General features: G+C 43.4%; 1 protein-coding gene across 6 annotated transcripts in view; it reads right to left on the bottom strand.

Moving 5' to 3' along the window:
• Positions 1 to 23857, bottom strand: part of ARHGEF15 (Rho guanine nucleotide exchange factor 15) — an 879095-nt gene that overhangs the window by 278660 nt on the left and 576578 nt on the right. For 5 of the 6 annotated variants that reach the window (XM_044077316.1, XM_044077320.1, XM_044077317.1 and 2 more), the window contains one exon: positions 2371 to 2423. In XM_044077316.1, the coding sequence (XP_043933251.1) occupies positions 2371 to 2423 (53 nt within the window). The remainder of the gene's footprint in view (positions 1 to 2370; positions 2424 to 23857) is intronic. The other variant, XM_044077318.1, reaches the window with a different exon arrangement.

Genomic DNA, 23857 nt, shown 5'->3' on the forward strand with positions numbered 1-23857 from the left:
CACACTTTGCAGTGTGTTATGTGTATTCCACTTAGTACCACTGCCTACACTTTTGCACTGTGCTGTGTGTGCTCCACTTAGTACCACTGCCTACACCTTTGCACTGCACTTTGTGTGTTCCACTCAGTACCACTGCCTACACTTTCACACTGTATTATGTGTGTATCACTGCCTCACCTTTGCACTGTCTTATGTGTGTTCCACTTAGTGCCACTGCTACACTTCTCACTGTGCTATATGTGTTCCAGTTAGTACCACTGCCACACTTCTCACTGTGTTATGTGTGTTCCAGTTAGTACCACTGCCACACTTCGCACTGTGTTATGTGTTAGTATCACTGCCTACACCTTCACACTGTGCTGTCTGTTCCACTTAATACCACTACTTACACCTTCACACTGTATTATATGTGTTCTACTTAGTATCACTGCCTACACCTTTGCACAATGTGTGTTCTACTTAGTACCATTGCCTAAACCTTCACACTGTGTTGCATGTTCCACTTAATATCAGTGCATGCACCATCACACTGTATTGTGTGTACCACTGACTACAACTTCACACTGTGTTATGTGTTCCACTTAGTACCACTGCTTACACCTTCACCCTGTCTTATGTAAGTTCCACTTAGTGCCAATGCCACATTTTCGCACTGTGTTATTTGTGTTCCCCTTAGTACCATTGCCACCACTTCACACTGTGTTATGTGTGTTCCATTTAGTATCACTGCCTACACCTTTGCACTGTATTATGTGTGTTCCACTTAATACTGCTGCCTACACCTTCTCACTGTGTTGTGTGTTCCACTTAATACCACTGCCTATACCTTCACACTGTGCTATGTGTGTTCCACTGCCTACACCTTCACATTGTTGTGTGTTTCACTTAGTACCACTGCCTACAACTTGCCTACACCTTCACACTATATTATATGTGTTCCACTTAGTACCACTGCCTACACCTTTGCACTGTGCTATGTGTGTTCCACATAATACCACTGCTTACACCTTCACACTGTTGTGTGTGTTCTACTTAGTACCACTGCCTACACCTTTGTACTGTGCTATGTATGTTCCACTTACTATCCCTGTCAGCTGCCATATGTTTCCTTACCCTCTACAAACTGCGCTGATGCCAGTTAACTGTTGGTATTGCCATACAATCACAACTTCTTCCTACATGAAGTCCCCTGGCTGCCTAAGCAGAATTTACAGTGGGCAAAGCAGTTAATGACAAAGGGAAAATGTATTCTAGATGCCTTTTGAAGCAGGGCTGATAATATTAATATTATTATTATATGCAGTAACTCAGGTAGTTTCTTTGTGTTACTTTTCTCCGGCACAACTATGACATACTAATGAACACAGCTAGGAAATGCCACTAGGCAGAGCTATAGGCATGCCTAGGAACACAGCTATGACTTGCCTCAGTTTGCAGCTATATTCATGCTGCCAGGCACAGCTGCAGCATGAAACTGGAGAAGCTACTAGGCATAGCTGTGACATACCACTGGGCATAAGAAGGATGTACAGCAGAGTACAGCTAAGGAATGATCACGGTACTAAGCACAGCCATAACATGAAACCTGGTATGGATATGGAAAGTCACCAAGCAAAGCTCTAACATGGGTATTGCTGTAGAACAGTATCTCCCCGGATGGTCTGCACAGAAGTGGGCATGTCTTGTGTGACTGACATGCCAAATGGTTGTGATATCATATGCAAATGATGCATGATTGACTGCTATGCAGATCTGAGAGTGACATCATGCATACATTGGCTGCGGTACAGAGCAGAATGGGAAATTTACCCTTTTCCTCAATGTACTGTGATTTCGGAGTTGGTATATTTAATTTGTGGAAGGGTGTGGGGGGTACAGGGGGGGGCTTGCCTCATGCAAAAACGTACAAATAAAATTACTTGGAGTTACACTGCTGTTTCTTTAGCATTAGATAATACCTGATGAATATTCATGCCGCCGATGAAGACATCAACATGAACATTCATTCTTTATTTGAATACATCACAGGGTATTGGGTGGTGAGCGGGGTTTACTTGGGACTTGCTACTGTGCCCCAGGGGAGGTACAGTTCTACAACATCGCCCTAACATGTTACAAGGTAAAAATATGGCACGTCATTAGGCAAAGCTGTAACATACTACTAAGCAGAGTTGTAGCATGCCACTAGTAAACAAATTGACATGACATCAGATGTAACACTAAAAATCCTCCTCAGTGGTTGTTTATGCAATGGGATATTAAGTTTGTGCAGTTTTCATGACAGAAGATATACCTTCCAGCTGACTCCAAAAACATTGATATCATCAAACCATGCACTTCCCAGAAAAACACTTCTTATTTATGACTTACCATCCTGTAACCGTGATTCCCAGTCTGTTGATCTTTGTGTGTTCAGTTTCCTTCTAAGAGACAGGAATAAAACATGTTCATAAATTCATAGTGACAGTATAGAACATGTCGTGAAAAAGAAACTGAAAAGCCATTATGTTACGGACTGTATTTTTGGCCTGTAATGTTAACTACCCAGTTCTTTGTGAACTTACCTCACAGCAGTGTTTCAAAATAAAAACAAATGTTTTCTCTTTACTTCAAAGTGCTTTAAGTTTCAGTGGTTCTTTGCTTAAGTGTTTTTATTTTTAAGTTTCATTGGTTCAGAACTCAACTGTTTATGTGTTTTGTATTTTTATTGGCAGTTACAATTATTTCTGTGTTATTTCCCTTATTTTTATTTACTTAAGGTAAATAACAATAGCATGGTGTCTCAGTGCTTAACATCTCTGCTTAATAGTTTCAGGGTTTGGGATTCAGTCCTCATCTCCACTTACTGCTTCTCGCTTTTTAATTTCTCCAAATCTTTTGGGTTTCTAATAGCATGGCAAGAATTGACCCCATTCCTATGTCAAAGTACAATTAAAGTTCATGAAATTAGTATTGTTTCACTCTTTGATGTCAGACAAAAGTGCTCTTTGCAGCACCTACAATGTGCCCAGTAATGACTCCTTCTGCAATTTGTACGGAGTTACATGTATTGGTAGCATATCTAAATATGATTGTAGACTCGATTTTATAAGACCTGTTGCTCCTACTGCTATTGGGACTATCTGGGTATCTTTCTTCCACATTGCTCTCATTTCTGCTTGCAAATCCTGATATTTTATGACTCTGTGCATCTCTGTATGCAGGACACTGTAGTCACTGGGTGTGGTAATTTCAATGATCAATGCTACTTATATCTTCTTTTCTTGGACCACTATATCTGGTTTCCTAGCATCTATCTTTTGAACTGTTGGTAATGGATGATCCCATGTGATATAGATTTCATCATTTTCTATGATGCTGTGTGGCTCATGTTTCCAGTATTTTTCAGCCATTTCAATACCATAATGTTTACTGCCTATGAGAAGTGTTGAATGTTTTCCTAATGCTTGCATGGATTTTTTCTGTATTTGTTTTCTTCCACCTCCAAAGATCATGCTGGATAACTGGCTACTCTACACTGTCTATAGGGGTCAAGTGGAGAGATAAGTCAGCAAGCAAAGCAGAGTAGTATTGCTGAAAATGAATTCATCCTCAAGTCTTGGTGAGCAACTTCACTAGGTGGACCTTGTTTTTTCACAAAATCTCACCAAGACAACACTGATATATAAACTGTATTTTATATAGCATATATCATGGACAACAGTAGGTCAAATATAAAGCGATAGCTGGGTGCATAAGACCCAGGATAAAAAGTGCGCAATCCTGGTAGGCGCACTGGTGCCAGGACCGGAACAAAAATGACAGTGTAGAATCCTCAAAATACAGAAACATTCCTGCAATGGGGCCAGTCCCAGGGGGTGGATGGCTCCCCTGTTGTAGAAGGGAGTAGTTGTCCACAAAAATCACAAAAACTGATAGGTCAAAGAAGAGCCATAAAGACGATAGACTAAACTAGCGAGGATAAGAAAGAAAGTATGTATTGTTACTAATAAGCAAAAAGCCCAGAATTTCCAGACACAATATATACAAAAAGATTAAGAGAGGAATTAGAGGAAAGAGAAATACTTCCACAACAAAAACTGTTGGAAGCTACAAATAAAATCTGTGTTCATTAATACAACAAATTTGTGAATAACATTCCCCAGGATTCACTAATCCTTCGTGTAAGACTAAATTAGTCTTACACGGAAACTGCAGCCTAAGAGTAAGACATCAGCGCACCATACATATTCATGAAGGCGCACTGACTCTACTCTAAGGCTAACACGGAGCATGCATGAGTGCAGGGGGCATGTCGGACTGCCGAGCAGTCCAAAAATCCACGCCCCTGTAAGTCCCTCAATCGTCAAATGTCAACTGATATGAGCGGGTCCACTCAAATGTGTACATACCCAACACTACACTCCCCCACATTCTAAACCCCTGTACAATTAAAAAATGTAAAACTTTTATTTTTTTTTTTATTATTCCCGATATAGCTGCCCGTATTTGTGTGTGTTTGCGCGGGTTTGCCCATTGCTTAGCTACAGTTAGCAGTTTAGACATCGAAGAGGATAATAAGAAACTTATATGCAAATTAAGCCAAATAGCAATAGCATAGTGGTAGAGCTTTCTCACAAAGAAGAGGTATTCCCGGTTCGAGTCCCACCACTCCCCTTTCTATTTTCTGTAGGAAATCTATACATAAAAATAATTCCTGACATTTATCTGTTAAATTTTAGTAAAAAGCATTGAAATGGCCTATGTAGTAGTGAACGATATTTTATATATATATAGATATATATATATATATATATATATATATATATATATATGTATATATACACATAAGAAGGTGAAATGGTTATGCATACTGATGAATGCATAAGTAATGTATCTTAAGCAATGTGAAGCACTGCTAATCAAAGTTTACCAGTATTAAGCACATTTAAGTATAACTGCTCATAGCTTAGCACTGCTTTAACTAGCGCAATGGCTTTGCACGGACCTGTGCATCACACCAACTAGCGCAAACAAAACATGTTTGTGCGTAGGCAACGTCGGGCAATGTCGGGCAACATCGAGCAACGTCGAGCAACGTTGGGCAAAGTTGAACAAAGTCAGCCACACCTCCTAGCCGGTCTGGCCAGTAGTAAAATAAAAAGCAATGACAGGCCTCAAACCCGGGACACTGTGCACCATAATCACAGTACTAAACCACTAAGCCATGACAGCTTTTCATATGCATGTACTTTCAACACACACATACATATCAATGGAAGTTTACCCATTGCTAAGCAGGTGTGCTTTCAGCTGAGATTTTTCAAAACTGGCCAATGACAAATAAGTGTGGGAAATGAGGCATATTTAAGCTCCATAGGCGGGAATACTTGCCATAACTGACTGTAGCTCCCATCTGCAGTCAGCATGGCCGGTGTTGGAGAGGGCTCTCGATTTCGAGCGCAATGTTGGGGCATTGAGGAGTCAAAAGTAATGGTTTGGCTCCTCGTCCATAATCATGATGAGAGACTCCTGCAGGGCCAGTTCCAGGGCACCAAATACAAAGCAGAAGCCTGGAACCATCTAGCTCATGATCTCACCAGTTCCTCAGTCGTCCCTCGGACTGGTGAGCAGGTCAGACACCACTACTCAGACCTGAAGGACGCAAGGAGGATCAACTGAACCAGTGCATACAGGAGGCCCGTGGGATGGAAAATGCCCCACTACTGAGTAGGTAGCCATGGAATGAAGTATGTAAGAATTGCTATCGTAGTCTATATTATGGTTAGGTATGTCTCAATATCACTTAATTTACTTCACAGCTACAGGTGTCCGTGCTACGAATCAGAAAGCCTATGCAGATAGGCTGCTAAGGCTGCGCCACCAGGCAGGTTAGTATTTATTTTGCATGTATTGTTATATAAAATAAGTGAGAGAGCCTGAAAAGAGTGTTATAACCCATTAGTAAAGGTATAATAAGTCTTGAATAATTTCTCTGCATGTACTGTTATATAAAATAAGTGAGAGAGCCTGAAAAAGAGTGTTGTAATCCATTAATAAAGGTATAATACGTCTTGAATAAGTCTTCTGCATGCACTGATATATCAAATAAATGAGAGAGCCTCTAGAAAAGTGTGTAATGTAATTAAAAAAGGTATAATTCCTGGAGTGTGTCCATGTCACTTTCTTCAATATGTTGTAGTACTCTTGCATTAATGAAATAGTACTGTTGTATTAAGCGCTGTCAACCCACACTTGGGTAGGCCCATGTAAAGTGGATGAAGGGAGTGCCAGTAGCTGTGAAGCATATATACAGTCCTCAACTGTTGGTTCATGGCCAGCATTTACAGGTTAATCTGGCACATGAGTAGCTTGTTATTGCGTTTCCCAGAAATGTCAGTGTGTTGCTAGAAATGTAGGGGGCTGTTAAAATATAACTGACAATGTCACCTGAACACATCCAGGTATGTAGATATATAAATATAAATAAAATATATAAATACGTAACAGTAACATCTGCATCCTGGACACTTTGTATGTCAGATACAGGTCAGGTATATAAAGAACTAGCAAAACCCATTTCACAATTTAACGGACATTGCCTAGTGTAATAATACATGTAGGGGATATATACCTGCAGTCAACAGGAATGTAGTGTAAACTATAAGTATATATAAGTTGTTAATGGAGGTATCTTTTTACACCCTACTGTATGTGCATAAACAATGCAATTCCACACCTCAATGGATACGGACTTACTGGTGCCAGGTGCCATCCCCAGCTGAGGTGGGACAATGACAATATGGGTTGGTAACAGCCAACAGCATTCCAAATTAGTTGTAACAGCATGCAGTAGTATTCCCATTAACCCAACACACCAGCGTTTCAACAGTTGAACAGCAAGCATAACACATGCATATATAGAACAACAGTGGACATTCCAACAGCATGCAGGATTGATTGGTGGCAACAGGCTACCAAGATTGTGGTATTTGAACAGGGCACATGCATCAAAGTAAATGCAGATATTTCTAAAAAAATAGGACATATGTCCCAACAAATGTTTTGAGATTAGACATACCCATTGAGGTGTGGAATTGTAATGGTGCAGAGGCCATCACATGCACATGTGCAGATACCTATAAAAGCAGGCTGTACTTGCTGACCACACATGCAATCATTCCATTGTAGCTATTGAGAGAGAGAGAGAGAGACAGACAGACACACACCCACCCACCCACATCAACATCAACAGAAAAAATAAATAAATAAATAAATAAAAGACACATGGAACTGAAAACTACAAACACATGCAAAGGAAAGGTATGTAACAGATATGTATTTACTGGCATGTAGTAGATGTTTTTGAAGAGTACTCTACATACTTTCAAACATCCATATGTGGCAGCAATACGTATCTATGCACAGATGCCCTGCTTAACTACTGCCATGGACAAATCAGTGTGTAGCTGTGTGCATCAGACATAATTGTGACATATGTAGCTGAGCATTAAATGTCAAACATCTGATCCATGTTATCTGTGTTCTGTACAGTAGTGTGTACAATGGCTGTTTGGGGGAGTAGCACATACAGCTATATAAACATGGATGTGACAGAGTAACACATGCATGATAGTCATATTAACGTGTAGCTTAGCATTGGCAACTGCTGTACCAGGCTAGTATGCTAATCTAGCATTTGCAGCTATATATACACCCTCTAATATTACTGTGTGCTCACATGTGACACCTGTTCTTGTTGCAGCAAGGCCCAACAGGTCAGCCGTGAGGTCCACGGACTTACAACAGTGTGGACCTTGTGTGTGTATGGCACACACATACGGAGAGATATTTCTGTGTCAGATATATTAGCATCTGTACATGTGCATAGAGCAAGGGACATACTGCAACTGTTTGTGAAGAGTGGACATATATATGTTGGTGAAGGCTGTTATGTGCATACTTCTATGTAGGTTGTAATGTGTGGCAAACAAGACAGCATACAGTACTGGTATATGACATGTGGTGGCTAAACGCAGTGGGTATGATTTGTTAGGTTTGCAGTGTTGCAGCCAGTGAGGCTTGCTAAAGCTACATGGGCTGAGAACACCTTCAATGCATTCCGCATAAGACTGTGCAATATTATTACATAACTGTATACCTCACAACCTTCGCATAATTGATATTCCCACCATGAAAGGTGGACTGTACATATGTCTATATGTATATCTATATATACACCAATGGATGTTTATATATATATATATATATATATATATATATATATATATATATAAAATATATATATATAGAGAGAGAGAGAGAGGAGACAGGCTCATATTTACTGTGACAGATGCCTGGTGACAAAGCCATGGCCTCAAGCTCAATGTCAAAAATGCATTGGCATCCCTTTTGGTAAAAACTCTGTACCCATGAACTACCACATAGGTGGTAGTCTACTTAACACCGAAAGTGTGATAAGAGACCATGGGACACAGGTGGGCAGTAGTCTCCCCTTTGATAATCACAGTGCCACACTAGTCATGTAATCTGTCTACGTGGCACACCCCATCACAAAAGGTGTGTCATCCAGGGAAAAAGAGGTCAGTGTTCCCCTCTACTCATCACTCATAAAACCCATTATAGAGTACAATGCCCCTTTTGGTATGTACCTCACAAGACATCTACAGCAACTGGAAAGGCCACAGACATACCTCACAAAGATATTACCGGCCTCAAACAGATGCCCTATGCAGACTGTCTCACAAAACCACAAATAGACTGTGTCACATACCGCCTACCCAGAGGTGACCTCTGCCTAACATACAAAGCTATGTCAAACCCAGAGCTGTTGGACATGCTCCACGTAAACAGATCACAATCCCTACGAGCTACACGCTCTAGAGACCTAAACCTTGTCACCTCAATAAACAGAACAAGCTGGAGCGATAGATCCCTATCTCAGAGACATCCCATACTCTGGAACAAACTACCTATCAATAGCAAACAAAGCTCCTCATTAGCAGTCGTCATGAATAATCCTGATGATTGGATGGGAGATAGGAAATACACCCCGGGAATCACCTGTGTGGCTCTGCTTGACAGGGGCACATGAAATTAAATTGCATGGGTGTCAAAGGCCAGGGTACTGTATGGCTAGGCTTCTATAGGCCCTAGGGCCAATAGCCTATTACCTAACTATGAACCGATACACACCCACATGTACTTGTTGCAATAATTGCTATGTGAGTTTGACTGAGTGTGATGGTGAATGTGTTGGTGAATGTGTCAAAGTTGTGTATATGTGTGATAGCTTAGTGGGAAACTGTTTCTGTCATGGTATTTTGTGTCCTAGCTCTGATCCCAGCAAAAGATGTGTATGCTATTGCTGGGCAGTAAAAGCAGTATGGCATACAGTCTGACGTAGTCCCTTGGTGTTGACTGGGGTGCGCCATTGTAGGCTAAAGCAGTACATGTATGCTTATTGATTGGTACTGCTGGTGAATCCAAATCCCGTATGAACTGTAGTACTACCTGAAGCTGTAGGCCTAAACAGCACAGTATGGTGTATGTCCACATTGCTTGGAACCACTGTTTTGTGTGTCCCCTGTAGTCCTCACAGATTACATACCTCAGGCATAAGGTTTTGTAACTACTGACACACAGTACTGTATGGTACACAGGTAAAGGTCATGTGGATTGCCATACCTTTGTGTCTGGTACGTATGTCTGATGTGTGTGTGTATGCCTGTACCATGGCCTCGGTCATATGTGTGTTACAGGATATAGGTGCGTATCTAGCAAATGTATAGTCTAGTACAACAGTATGCTACCTATATTCACAAATGTGCACATATGTTAGGAAGGAGTTTGCCATCAACAACTAGTGTGGTATACTGGCAATACTGTAACTGGACTTTACAATCATTGCAATGGATGACATATTTCTTTATGCATTAGCTTGATATATACCTCCTGTGGCTAGGTAGTGCATTGTGTTGCATACAGTGTGCCATGCACTGTTGTATAGTCTTAGGTTCATAGGTTCATAGGGTCATACTAGGCTATCTGCCCTAGGGCATTTATAAGCCTAGCCAGAGTGTGTTTGGCTTTCGCCACCCATTTTAAATTAATTTTGCTATGCCCTTTTTCGAGGTTAGTATACTGTGCCTCTGTCTAACAGTGACACAGACATGATACCCGGGGTAAACCTACGATCCCCCATCCACTTATCAAGATTCCTCTTGAAGAGAGTCAATGAGGGACTTTGCCTAACCTGGACTGGGATTTTATTCCAGAGTGAAGGGAGCCTCTGGGTTATGAATCTGTCCCTCCAGCATGTCCTATTTATTTCAGTGCTGAGGTTCAAGTCTCTCGAGTGCGTAGCTCGATGGGATTTGGATTTTCTGAGGTGCAGCATGTCCATTAATTCTGGGTTGGACATGGCTTTATACGTCAGGCACAGATCGCCTCTGAGCAGGCGGTATGCCACTGAGTAGAGCTGGAGTTTCTTTAACCAGGCAGCATATGGCATCTGTTTGAGCCCTTTGATCCTCTTGGTGAGGTACTTTTGGGGTCTTTCCAATTGCTGCAGGTGTCTGGTAAGGTACATCCCAAAAGGGGCATTATACTCGATTATGGGCCTGATGAGGGATGAGTAAAGAGGCACGATGACCTCCCCTGATCTAGATGTGAATCCCTTCATGATTAGGTGGGCTATATAAAATGTTTTTCTAACCACTTTGGCCACGTGGTTGTCAAATGAGAGATTGCTATCAACTTGGGTCCCCAGGTCCCTAATTACTTCTTCCATACTTAATGGATTACCACTTATGTGTTAATTTGTGGGCACTTTGTTTTTGCCAAAGGGGATGACTATACACTTTTTGGCGTTTAGCTTGAGGCCATGGCTCTGGCACCAGTTGTCTGTTTCTATGAGGCCCTTTTGGAGGATGCTTGTGTCAGCTGGAGAGTCGATTATGGCTCCCAGTTTGCAGTCATCTGCGAACTTGGTCAGCCACAGTCCTTCCGTGTTGGCCTGTACCTCTGAGAAATATATACCGAACAAGAGAGGTCCCAGGACTGAGCCTTGTGGGATGCCACTTGTAACTGGTTTGGAGTCTGACATGGCTCCAGCAACTCTAACCATGTGGGTTCTGTCCTTGAGCCAGTTTGCAATCCATCTAGTGACATAGGGGTTTATATTTAAGCTGGTGAACTTATCTATAATGCCCGAGTGGGGTATTGTATCAAAGGCTTTTGTGAGATCCAGGTAGGCTGTGTGGACCACCTTCCCCTCGTCAATGGCCTTGGTGACTGTTTCAAAGAAATCGACCAGGTTTAAGAGGCAGGATCTGCCCTTAACAAAGCCGAACTGGGTAGGATCCAGTGTCTGTAGGTCCCCAATATCTTTATTTATGAGGTCCATGATGATCCTTTCCATAGCTTTGCAGACCAAGCTAGTCAGGCTTATGGGGTGATAGTTTCCAGGATCCGTTGAGGTACCACCTTTGTGGAGAGGGACCACCGTTGCTGTACGCCACTCTTTAGGTACATATCCTGTAGTAAGGCTGAGATTGAACAGTAGTTTTATGTTTGGGTTTAGCTCTTCTTGGAGTTCATGTAGGACGCAGCCCAGGACACCGTCTGGTCCCATTGATGCTGTGTTTTTTGCTTTGGAGAGGGTGGCTCTTACCTGAGCATCTGAGATGTCAGGGGGGGCAGCACTCTGCTGGGATAGATATTTGCCCTTTTGGTGGGGAGGGGGGAGGAGAAGTTTGCGCTGAACCTGTCAGCTAGGATGTTGGCAATGTCTGTGGGTTTGGTGTATTTTTTGTCATTTTGGACTAATTCTGAGCATATCTGGGCATTCCCACCCAGGTTCCTAACATAACTAAAGAAAGCCTTGTGATTATCCTTAGTGTCCTGTACAATTTTTCTCTCAAAGCTGGCCTTTGACGATTTTATGAGTATCCGTAGTTTTTTTCTAATACTGATCAGAGATGCCTTCCCTTTTTGGGATTTTGCTCTATCATGTAGTAGCTTCCTCCTTCTATTGTATAGTTTGTTTATGGCTGGGGTCCACCAGATAGGACGTCTGCCTTTGGAGGATTGGGTCTTGGTTTTATTTGGGATTGCATGATCCATGCATTCCTGAAGGTGTTCATAGAATGCGTTTATAAAGGATTCTGCAGTCTGGGCCATATTTTCCACAGGCCCGGGGGCTTTGAAGGATTACATATTGGTTTCTGTTTGTTGCTGTGCAGAACATGGTTTAATATATAGAGCGTGCCAGGCACTGTCAGGCAGTTGTGGGTTGAGCACTGATATGTGGTATTGAAAGTGTGTATCCTCTGACAGCCAATAGGTTGCTATATATGGCAGTTCAGTGATACCTGTACTTTAGAATGTTGTGTGCCACATGACTTGCTCACACATATTGTTTCATTGTCTTCCAGGCTCATGGCCCACCATCGCAACCCTACCTATAGTCCAGCTGAGGATGAAATAATAACAACCAGTCTGGTTCAGCACCACACCCTGCTTTTCTCCAGAACCAGCCAGGACCAGCATGAGCGGACTGCACTGTGACAAGATGTCCGTAGGGTAAATGACATAGGCATGCATAACCGAACATATGAGCAGGTACGCCATCACTGCAGTGATTTACTTAGACATGTCCGGCAGTGTGCGCCTGATGTCCGTAGACAACAGCTTGCCAAGGTGGTGTAGTAACCATCCATCTCCCCCTCACCAGAGTGGAGGAGCTGCTTCTGAGCCTGGTGGCTCCTGGCCAACAACAACAACAGCACACATGGATCATCATGGAGGCCGGAGCCACCCAGCAAGTTCACATGGAGCATGCAGGTAACATGGCATATCTGTAGACTATTGTTACCTCGATTGGTAGATCAAGCAAATGTGAGATGTGTACTGTGTAGTTAGAAGATGTGGAGCCTGGTGTTGTGCAATACTGATTTGGAACATAATCTGTAGGCCTGTGACTGTCAACCGTTGTACTACTGTAAGATTGCAAACCCACAGAAGCAATGCCACAGTTGTTGCCACTGACAAACTGTCTCATATCCTTGTAGGTCCCTCTGTTGTGACAGCAAGGCAGCAGACCCATGCTGGTGAGTGTGTTCTACATTTAATACTGCAAATAACATGTGCATGTCATAGGTGAGGTGTAGGCCATGTACACATGTAACACACCTATGCATAATGCATGCTGTGCATGTGTGCTGTGAGACTATGCACATCTCAGTAACGGGAGTAGCTGCATCAAACACATGCAATACACAGAGTATCCCAAACAATTGTGGCTACACTGTAGTGGACATTGGATAGGCAGAGTTGATACACATGCACACAACTTACACAACTTTGTCATACGCAGTACACGTTAATATGCTACACATGGCATATTCGGACACCCACTGTAAGGTCACACTCCAGTATCCCAAATGTCATCCACACAGCACACATAATATACCTGAGGGGTAGAGGCCTTTAATGTGGCGGTGCGACACTCTTCAACACACAACACATTCATGTTAGGCAATGCTCCCTATTGGGCACCTTACAAACCCATGTAACAACTGTCTGTGAAATAGTGAATGTAGCCACGGTACTGCAGTTCAGGTACAGCATGATAGTTGCCGGTCTGGCATGCATTAGTAGCCTTGAGTGACCAAATGATGCTGCATGATGATGGCTCATGGTACTACACCCCATCCAGTTACAGTAACCACAGTACTACACATAGCATTCATTGCTATACACCTCAATGTTGTGTGTGTGCAAACATATGCACCTATGCACAATATGCATAGCAATCACCATTTGCACAAAGTGACACATATATGTCTTGTAATGCTATTGAGTGTATAGGTCACATGACACACATTGGGTATGTGTGATGTTTAATGTTGCAGTTGTGATGTAGCATGCCATGTCATGGCTGGCACTGGCATGTCCACAATATGTTCTACACTCACCATAACCACTGTACAATGGCTATGTTGAGCAATGGTATTCCATCAGGTATACATGCACCACTCATCCTGTGTGTATACATAGCATGCATGAGCTAAACCTGTGTCCACAATTATCTGCTAAAGACACAGACGCTCTAATCAGAAATGGATATCTATGTGACACACAGATACACATCTAGCCATGGTATGTATACCTGTGAGTGATGGTGCACAGGACATTGAAGAGCTTTTAAGACTTGCACAGCAATGTTGTGTCAATGTACACATTGCGTTCCAGGGTGAGGCCAATCACTGAACAACAACACACATGCATCAAAGCCATGTATACTGTTATTAGCAAGGACTGTCAACACTGGCACTGCATGCTGTTGAACAACACACGTCCTGCATGCTGACACGTGTGACATGACTGTTTGGCTTGTGATACTGCACCCCATCATCAACTGCTATTGACTATGTTCTGGATTGCTGGTGGTGTGTGTGTGTGTGTGTGTGTGTGTGTGTGTGTGTGTGTGTGTGTGTGTGTGTGTGTGTGTGTGTGTCTGCTTTAGTGAGGAGTGTATTTGTGTGCATGTGTGCATGTGTTCATGTGTGCACGTGTGCATGTGTTCCGACATCATGTACAAGTCGTAAAGTGTGTTTCCTGTCTTCCTCTCACAGGTGCTGAGGTTGGGCTGGTTCACTGCAGCAGGGAACCTGATGTCACTGACACAAATAGTGATAATGAGGATAGGTGTGTTGAGGCACAGACATGTTTGCCAGGGTCTGTCATTGGGCCACCAATCGACAGTACACAAGTGTCCACCCCATCCATGCACACAGTCATACTGCCAATACATCCATCACCAATGCCCTTAGCTGAGGGACAGTGTACAGTTGGCATTGGCCAGGACAGTGTGGTATCTATGGCACATGCATCCTGATACAGCAGACATACCCAGATGTCTGGAACGGTACCACGTAGGCCGATGTCCAGGGGTTCTTGTCGGAGCACTGCTGGTCATCATGCCCCTGGCAGACATGCCACAGGTCTTACAACCTCACACATGTTCCAGGCTGTCATGGAGGCACAGGCACGTATGGAACGGTACACCAGACAGGGACTAAGGGCACAGAGGGCACATAACACCATTTTAAATGACAGTATCCGTGACCCAGCAGGTGCCATCCATAATTACACTGAGGTCACTTATAGACGTTGGGGTGAGACATAAGATGTCCTCCGCAATGTCATGTCCATATGTCAGGACAGTGCGGGACGGTTGAGAGGTCGAAGTGGACGTATGCCAGCAACATCAGCAGCTGGCAGTCACCGCGGACGTCCCTAAAGTCACAGCCACTCCCGTAGTGCCAGTACCAGCTCCAGCAATGTTGGGGGTGGGCTGTCCATAGACTGTCCTAGAAGACCACGTGCACGTGGCTCTAGCCAGTCCCAGCAGGGACCTGGGTCCAGTGTACATCTGTCTACCTCTGAGGATAGTACCCAGTCTGGCTTAGTACCTGATACTGTCAGTAGCACCCCTGCCAGGCACAGGTACCATATCCATGGCCAGAGACGGTGATCTGTAAAGCCTGGCAGGTAGAGTCTGTGGCTGTCTCACAAATCCCTGTATATGGCAGCCACATGGTGGAACTGTGTGCATGCAGACACACACACACATAAACCAGACACCTAGGGCTAACACATACCTGCACACATTACATCAACATTGGCCCATACCAGTACTCTTGGCCCTCACACACACACACACACACACACACACACACACACACACACACACACACACACACACACACATGTCAATTGTATGGCTCAATGTAGGCCTCTGGCAAACCAACAACACACCCTGTGCATATGATGAAACCTGTGCCACCTCCTGTCATCTGTAACATTGATGCAGGAACAGGCTAACATGGTGCTGATGCACAGGGTGACTTTAGAGCATTATAGCAATGTTAGCATGTTGTCAGCAGTAAAGTGTAATGATATCCTTGAAGGTGTAGCTGAGCAGGCATGATGCATTAAAGCTATGATTGTCAATGTAGTATTGTTTACACCAGTGTTAATTCCAATAGTGTATTGTCCACCCACGTGCCACTTGGCTGATGTGTGTAGCATTGGCAGCATGTGTTAGAGAGTGGACAGTATGTGTGGGATGTGTGCAGCACAGATTTGCAGGTGTACATTTGTGAACATGGTGGAGGTGCACTGTCTGCATGTACGTGCATAGTGGACACATGGGCAGGGTGACATGCCCTGTATTACACAGTGTTAACGCTCCATAGTTTCTATTGGTGGCCAGTATGCATTGTACTACACACATCTTGGAACTTGGGTAAACGTGTGTATGACATGGTTTGACACTGTGCTGTGGGTGATACTGTTACTATCTGTCATTGGTTTGCATTCTGGTAGTATACATAACCTCAACAGCCTGACCATAAACAATTGTTAGATGATGTCTTGACAACTGACACACAGATGTAGGACACACAGTAACATTTGGATCCTTCAGGTACTATACTATGCCAGTAACCAGTGGTATTCACCTGCATCCATTCCTGGGACCACTCCTGTTTGGCATATAGCTCTCTTAGGTACAAGCAAACACAGTAGGGATATGTCTGTCCACTTCTGGAAATGCATACTGTGGCCTATAATGCATTCCCCAGATGACACACACATCCTCCACAAGGGTATCATACAGACAGATACCTGTTGTCAAACCCATGCTGTAAAGCTATAAGCCAACTAAAGCATAGTCATACACTTTTACAAAACATAGTATCCCCACGGTACCACATAGGTGGTAGCCCCCAACATGTTGAACAGGTACCGATGTGTACATACAGCCAAGTGTTATGTCATCTCTCCTTTGGTAATCACATTTCCAAAGGTATTTTGAAATCCCTCGAAGGATCACATAAGCAATAAGGGGTCTGTATGCATATCCGCAAAGGTTGTTGTACACCTATAATGAATAGCCATCATTGACAGAGTTTGCTGCGTTTGAACAGGTCTGAAATATAGCTCAGACATAAACCCTCACTCACACTATTCAATAGAAACCGTAATGAGTGTGTGTGACACGGATGACCTAGGCCAGGGATCACTGCAGTAGCTGAGCTTGTCACAAGCATACAGATGTGACCTAAGGTCTAGAAAGTGGCAGCACACTCTGGTAAAGATAACAGATGTGTTCATGGAGAAAGCAGGGTTCCCACCTATGAAATAATTGAGGTCACATGTACGTATATGTATTTGCCACACAGCTACCTGACATGTGCAATGCACATACTGCTGTCATAGTGATATGTCATACAGTAGTAAAAACAAAACCCACAACACATTGACCAACAGTGTCACACACACAGAGCACACACACTCATCAAGTGCAGGATTCAACCCACTAACTGACTAGTTTATGATAACAGAGCAGTACACATTAACACAACGTGCTATACACATTACTGGAAGATTTCCTTTCCACAGGTATATTTGTAGGATGGTGACATCATCAGACTTGACAAAGATAAGTATACTGCTTTTAAGGTGTTTTAGTAGTTTCCAAAAAGGTTGCTCCTCTCCAAGGAGATCACACACAAACACACAGTTGTCAAGTGCAGGATTCAAACCACTACCTAACTACTTTATGATACTAGAGGAGTACGCATCAACACAACATGCTATACACATTAATGGGAGTGCTCTTTTCCACAGGTATATTTGTAGGATGGTGACATCATCAGACTTGACAAAGATAAGTATACCGCTTTTAAGGTGTTTTAGTAGTCTCCAAAAAGGTTGCTCCTCTCCAAGGTGATCACACACAAACACAGTTATCAAGTGTAGGATTCAAACACCTAACTAACTACTTTATGAGACTAGAGGAGTATGCATTAACACGACACACTATACACATTACTGGAAGTTCCCTTTTCCACAGATATATTTGTAGCATGGTGACATCATCAGACTTGACAAAGATGAGTATACCACTTTTAAGGTGTTTTAGTAGTCTACAAAAAGGTTGCGCTTCTCCAAGGAGATCACACACAAACACACACACCCAGTTGTCAAGTGTAGGATTCAAACCCCGATCAAACTACTTTATGATACTAGAGGAGTATGCATTAACACAACATGCTATACACATTACTGGAAGTTCTCTTTTCCACATGTATATTTGTAGGATGGTGACATCATCAGACTAGACAAAGTGGGTTACATTAGGTGACATTAGGTGGGCTACATAGAAGGAATTTCTAAACAGTTTGGCCATGTGGTCATCAAAGGGGAGTTTATTATCTACCTGGGTCCCCAGGGCCATAATTACTTTCTCCGGACATACTGGATTACCACCTATGTGGTAATCTGTGTTAATTTTGTTTTATCCAAAGGGGATGACTAAGCATTCTTTGGCATTCTGCTTGAGGGCATTGTTTTGACACCAGGTATCTGTCTCTGTAAGACCCTTCTGGAGGATGTCTGTGTTAGCCGTCGAGTCGATTATGGACCACAGTTACCAGTCATCTGCAAACTTGTTCAGCCATACTCCTCCTGTCCTTGCCTGTACCTCTGAGCAGTATCTACTGAACAGGTGGGGTCCCAGGACCAAGACCTGTGGGATGCCATTTGTTAGTGGTTTAGAGTCGGACATGGCACCCGCAACTCTGAACATGTGTGTTTGATCTGTGAGCCAGTTGGTCACCCATCCTGTGACATAGCTGTTAATGTTCAAGCTGGTAAGCTTGTCCATGATGACAGTGGGGAATGGTGTCGAAAGTCCTTAGTGAGGTCCAGGTGGGCTGTGTGGACTACTTTCGCCTCCATCTATGTCCTTGGTAACTGTTTCAAATAAGTCAACCTGGTTTAGGAGGCAGGATCTGCCTTTAACAAGGCCAGGTTGGGTAGAGTCCAGTGTCTGGAGGTCCCCAATGTCTCTGTTTAAGGGTTCCATGATAATTTGCTCCATAGCTTTGCAGAACAGGCTGAGCAGACCTATAGGGCAATGGTTTCCAGGTTCTGTTATGGCACCCCCTTTGTGGAGCTGGATGACTGTTGGTGTATGCCATTCTTTGGGTACATAGCCTGTGATAAGGTTGAGTCTGGATAGTGAATATAGGTGAGGGTGTAGTTCCTTTTGGGGCTGGTGTAAGACACAGCCTGGGACACCATCCAGTCCCATTGATGCTGTGTTCTTAGCTTTGGAGAGGGCTGTCTTTACCTGCATGCCCATGAGGTCTAGGGCTCTGCATTCTTTTGGGATGGACACAGGCCCTTTTGGGGGTGATTGGGGGGGGGGCTGCACTGAACTTGTCCCCCAGGATGTGGGTGATGTAAGTTGGTTCAGTGTATTTATTGCCATTTTTCAGTAGCTGTCAGCATATTTGGAAATTGCCACCTAAATGTTTGGTATAGCTAACAAAGGCTTTGTGGTTGTTATTCTTACATTCCTTGGCAATTTGTCTTTAGAAACTGGCCTTGAATTATTTTATGAGTGATCATTGTGTCTTCCTAATAATGATCAGTGATGCCTTTCCTTTTGTGAAGTTTGCTCTATCATGTGCTCTTTTCCTCCTTCTGTTGTATAGCTTATATATGTTCGATGACCACCAGACTGGTTTCTTATTTTTGGAGGAGTGCATCTTGGTTTTATTTGGGATGTCTCGATCCATGCATCCCTATAGATGTTCATAGAATGCACTTGCAAATTATTTGGCAGATTGTATAGCATTATCCTATAGCAAGGGGGCTTTGGAACTTTCCACTTTGGTCTTGGGAAGTGTGCAGTTTGCTTTTGAAAATGTCTTCACAGTGGTTTCCTTGAGTGGGGAGGGGGGGGGGATGTGGATGTCCAGTGTGATTACTTTATGATCTGATATTACCAGCGAGGGGTTTATCTCTGTTGTGGAACACTGGTACCCCATGTTGGTGATGATCAGGTCCACTATGTTGTCACCTCTAGTGGGCGTGGTGACCAGCTGTTCCAGGGCGTTTGAGTTTTTAAACTCTAGGAAACATTGGTAAAGGACATTGTACACGAGTAATTCTCCCACTCAATGTTTGGGTAGTTGTAATCGCCTCATATAATGGTGTTTGATAGGACTTTTATATTTTCCACTGTTCTCAGGAATACTGAGTGAGGTTCCTGAGACAAGGTAGGTGATCTGTAGCAGGCTACAATCTGATAAGCAGCTTTGCCCTTGCATGGTCTCCAAGGCCTCATGCTGTGCCACTAACCTGAAGGTGTGGGTATCCATAAGGTAAATGGATACACCCCTTTCTTTTGTATTTCACACGTGGTTTTGGGGGCGAAGATCAGAGGGATTGTGAGTGTTTTACATGGAGCATGTCCAACAGCTCTGTGTTTGACATAGCTTTGTATGTTAGGCAGAGATCACCTCTGAGCAGGCAATATGCGAGAGAGTACAGCTGGAGCATTTTGAGATGGTCTGTGTATAGCATGTATTTCAGGCCACTAATGCTCTTTGTGAGGTATTGCTGCAGGCTTTCCAGTTGTTGTAGATGTCTAGTGAGGTACATAGCAAAAGGGGCGTTGTACTCTATTATGGATCTAGCGAGTGATGAGTAGAGGGGAACAATGTCCTCTTCTATTCTGCATGAGACACCTTTTGTGATGAGGTGTGCCACATAGAAGGATTTCCTGATTACTTTGGGGATGTGATTATCACAGGTGTGTCCACTGTCCACCTGTGACCCAAGGTCTCTTATCATACTTTCAGTGTTAAGCATACTACCGCCTATGTTGTAGTTCATGGTTACAGAGTTTTTACCAAAGGGGATGACAATGCACTTTTTGGCATTGAGCTTGAGGCCATGGCTTTGACACCAGCCATCTGTCTCAGTGAGGCCCTTTTGTAGGATGTCCACATCTTTAGTATTTACAATTATGGCTCCTAGTTTGCAGTCATCTGGAAACTTCATTAGCCACAGACCTTCCAAGTTTACTTCAGGGAAGTCGATACAAAACAGGGCAGGACCCAGGACTGGACCCTGTGGTACTGCACTCACCACTGGTCCAAAGTCATACTTGGAGTCTGCTACTTTCACAGTGTGTGTTCTGTCAGTAAGCCAGTTGGCAACCCATCTTGTGACATAGCAATTTATACCTAGTTTAGTGGGTTTATCTATAATTCCAGAGTGTAGAATGGTGTTGAAAGCCATGGCAAGATCTACATAGGCTGTGAGAACCACCTTACCCTTGTCTATGGTTCTGGTGATTGCTTCAATGTCACCTATCAGATTTAGGAGACATGATCTGCATTTAACAAACCCAACATGGTTGTGGTCCTGAGTTTGGAGATTACCAATGTCTTTTTTTATAAGTTGTATGATGATACATTCCATGGCCTTGAACAGCAGGCTCATCAGGCTAATGAGGCACTAGTTCCTGGGGTCCATGGTGTCTCCACCCTTGTGTAGTGGGATAACCGTTGTTGTGCACCATTCAGCAGGCACAAAACCTGAGGTGAGGCTATGACTGACCATGGTACGTCAGTGTGGTGCCTGTTCATTCTGTAGTTTGTGTAGAACACAGCCTGGGAAGTTATCTGGTCCCATGGATGCTGTCATACTGGCTTTGGAGAGTGTTTTTTACCTGTGCAGCCGTGATGACAGCAACTTTGCAGTCTTCCATTATAGAGATGTGCCCTTTCATGGGTGAGAGGGGAGTAAAGTTAACACTGATCCTATCTGCCAGGATGTTGGCAATATCAGTTGGGTCTGTATATTTAGTGCCATTGAGCTGTAACTCAGCAGATCTGAGTGTTGCCATGACATGGACCTGTCTGTTTGGCAGAGACCTCCTGAGTAGACAGTATGCAACAGAGTACAGATTGAGTTAAATTCAGTCTTGTTGCATGGGGCAACTATTTGAAGCCAGTAATCCTCTTGTTGAGGTACTTCAGTGGTCTTTCCAGCTGCTGAAGGTGCCTAGTCAGATTCATCGCAAGTGTGTTGTGGTACTCTCTGACGGGCCTGATGACTGATGAGTAGAGGGAACCTCCTTTGAGCTACATGCAAAGACCTTGGCAGTTTGTGGGAACACATAGCATGATTTTCTGACCACTTTGTGAATGTGTTTCTGGTAGTAGAGATGACTATCCACATTTGTCCATAGATCCCTTATTATCACCTCTATATTTAGGGTGTTGGCACCTATGTGGTATTTGTATGACTGTAGCTCGAGACCATAATTTTGACACCACATCTGTCTGACTGAGACCCTTTTTAAGGATGTCTCTGTTCTCCCAAACACTGATTATGACAACTTTTTGGCAGTCATCCACAAATTTTGCTAAACATAGCCCTCATGTGTTTGACTGTATTTCTGAAAAGTATACACTGGACAGGAGGGGTCCCAGGACTGAGCCATGGGGGACAGCAGTTGTTACCAGCTTGTACAGGAGACCACACTTCTTACCTTGTGTGATCTATCTGTGTCCCAGTTGGCAATCCATCAGATGACAGACATATTTATGCACAGGTTGTTGATTTTGTGGATATGACATGTGTCTAGGATGTTGGCAAAGGGCTTTTCAAGGTCTATGTGGGATGTGTGTAGCTCATTTCATTGATGTATGTCCTGGGTGACTGCCTTGAAAACAGTCTAGCAGGTTTGGGAACCATGATCTGCCCATGACCAAACTGAAATTGGTAGGGTTGGGTGTTTGTAGGCTCCCAATAGCTCTTTTTATGAGTTCCATCATGATGGACTCCATGGGCTTGCAGATCAGGCTTAATAGGCTTATAAGACAATAGTTCCCATGGTCTGTTGTGCACCAACACTTGTGGAGTGCGACAAACGTTGCTGTAACACATTCAACAGTTTCATATCCTGCACAGAGGGTGAGGCTCAACAGACTGTTCAGGTGCAGGGTCTGTTTGTTCTGGAGTTCACTTATGACACAGCTAGGGAAACAATGTAATCCCATAGACGTCGTGTTTTCAGGTTTGGAAGGAGCTGTTTACCCATTCTATATGTGATATCTGTGCTTTCACAATCTCCAGGTATGATGATAGGGCCTTTTATCAGTGAGAGGGGGATATGTATGTATGAGCCTGTCTGACAGGATGTTGGCAATGTCAGTCATTTACAGTTTGCACTGACTCAGGACATATATGAGTGTACATTGCTATTTATGACATAGCGGAAGGAAGCGTCATGGTTCTCTATGGACTCCTTCACAGATTCTTTTGCCAGAACATGGATTGGATAATATTTGGAGTGCACATTGTTTACTGATGATACTGATTGCAGGTTTATTGATCTTCTTTGCTTTTTCACTTTCTGTTAACACCTTATGTACTTGTGGTACATAGTGTGATTATGACAGGGTTCCAATATATTATATGTGTCTGTTTTCATATAACTGTGTGCACAAGGCAGGATTGGTGAATAGTGACAGGTTCCTGGGGAAAAACACGCAACTGCCAGATATGTGTGGCCCACTGCTGTACTCAGACATGGCCTAAGTGTGTGAGCATGCCCAGTATGACCTTTCAGTATGTTGTTGCCTGACATTTGCTTTGTTTATTTGTGTGTGAGCATGCCCAGTATGACCTTTCAGTGTGATGCTGAATGAAATCCACTACGTTTGTTGAAGTGTGTGAGCATGCCTGGTATAGACATTTATACTATATGTGTGTGGAAAATCAAGTTGTATTTTTACAGCAGGGCTCACCTTTGTGTCATAAATCAACAGGGATCATGCTGTGCCTGCAGGGCTTCCATGAGACACTTTGCATAGACTTATCAACATTTATACATACAGGGGGGACAGCTATTCTTTGTACATTTCTACCCAGGGGCACACATGATTATTACTGTGGGTGTGCATAGGATGAGGGGTTC

The sequence above is a fragment of the Protopterus annectens genome, chromosome 7.part0 (genome assembly GCF_019279795.1).
Source record: "Protopterus annectens isolate FY-2018-M chromosome 7.part0, PAN1.0, whole genome shotgun sequence".
Taxonomy (NCBI): domain Eukaryota; kingdom Metazoa; phylum Chordata; order Ceratodontiformes; family Protopteridae; genus Protopterus; species Protopterus annectens.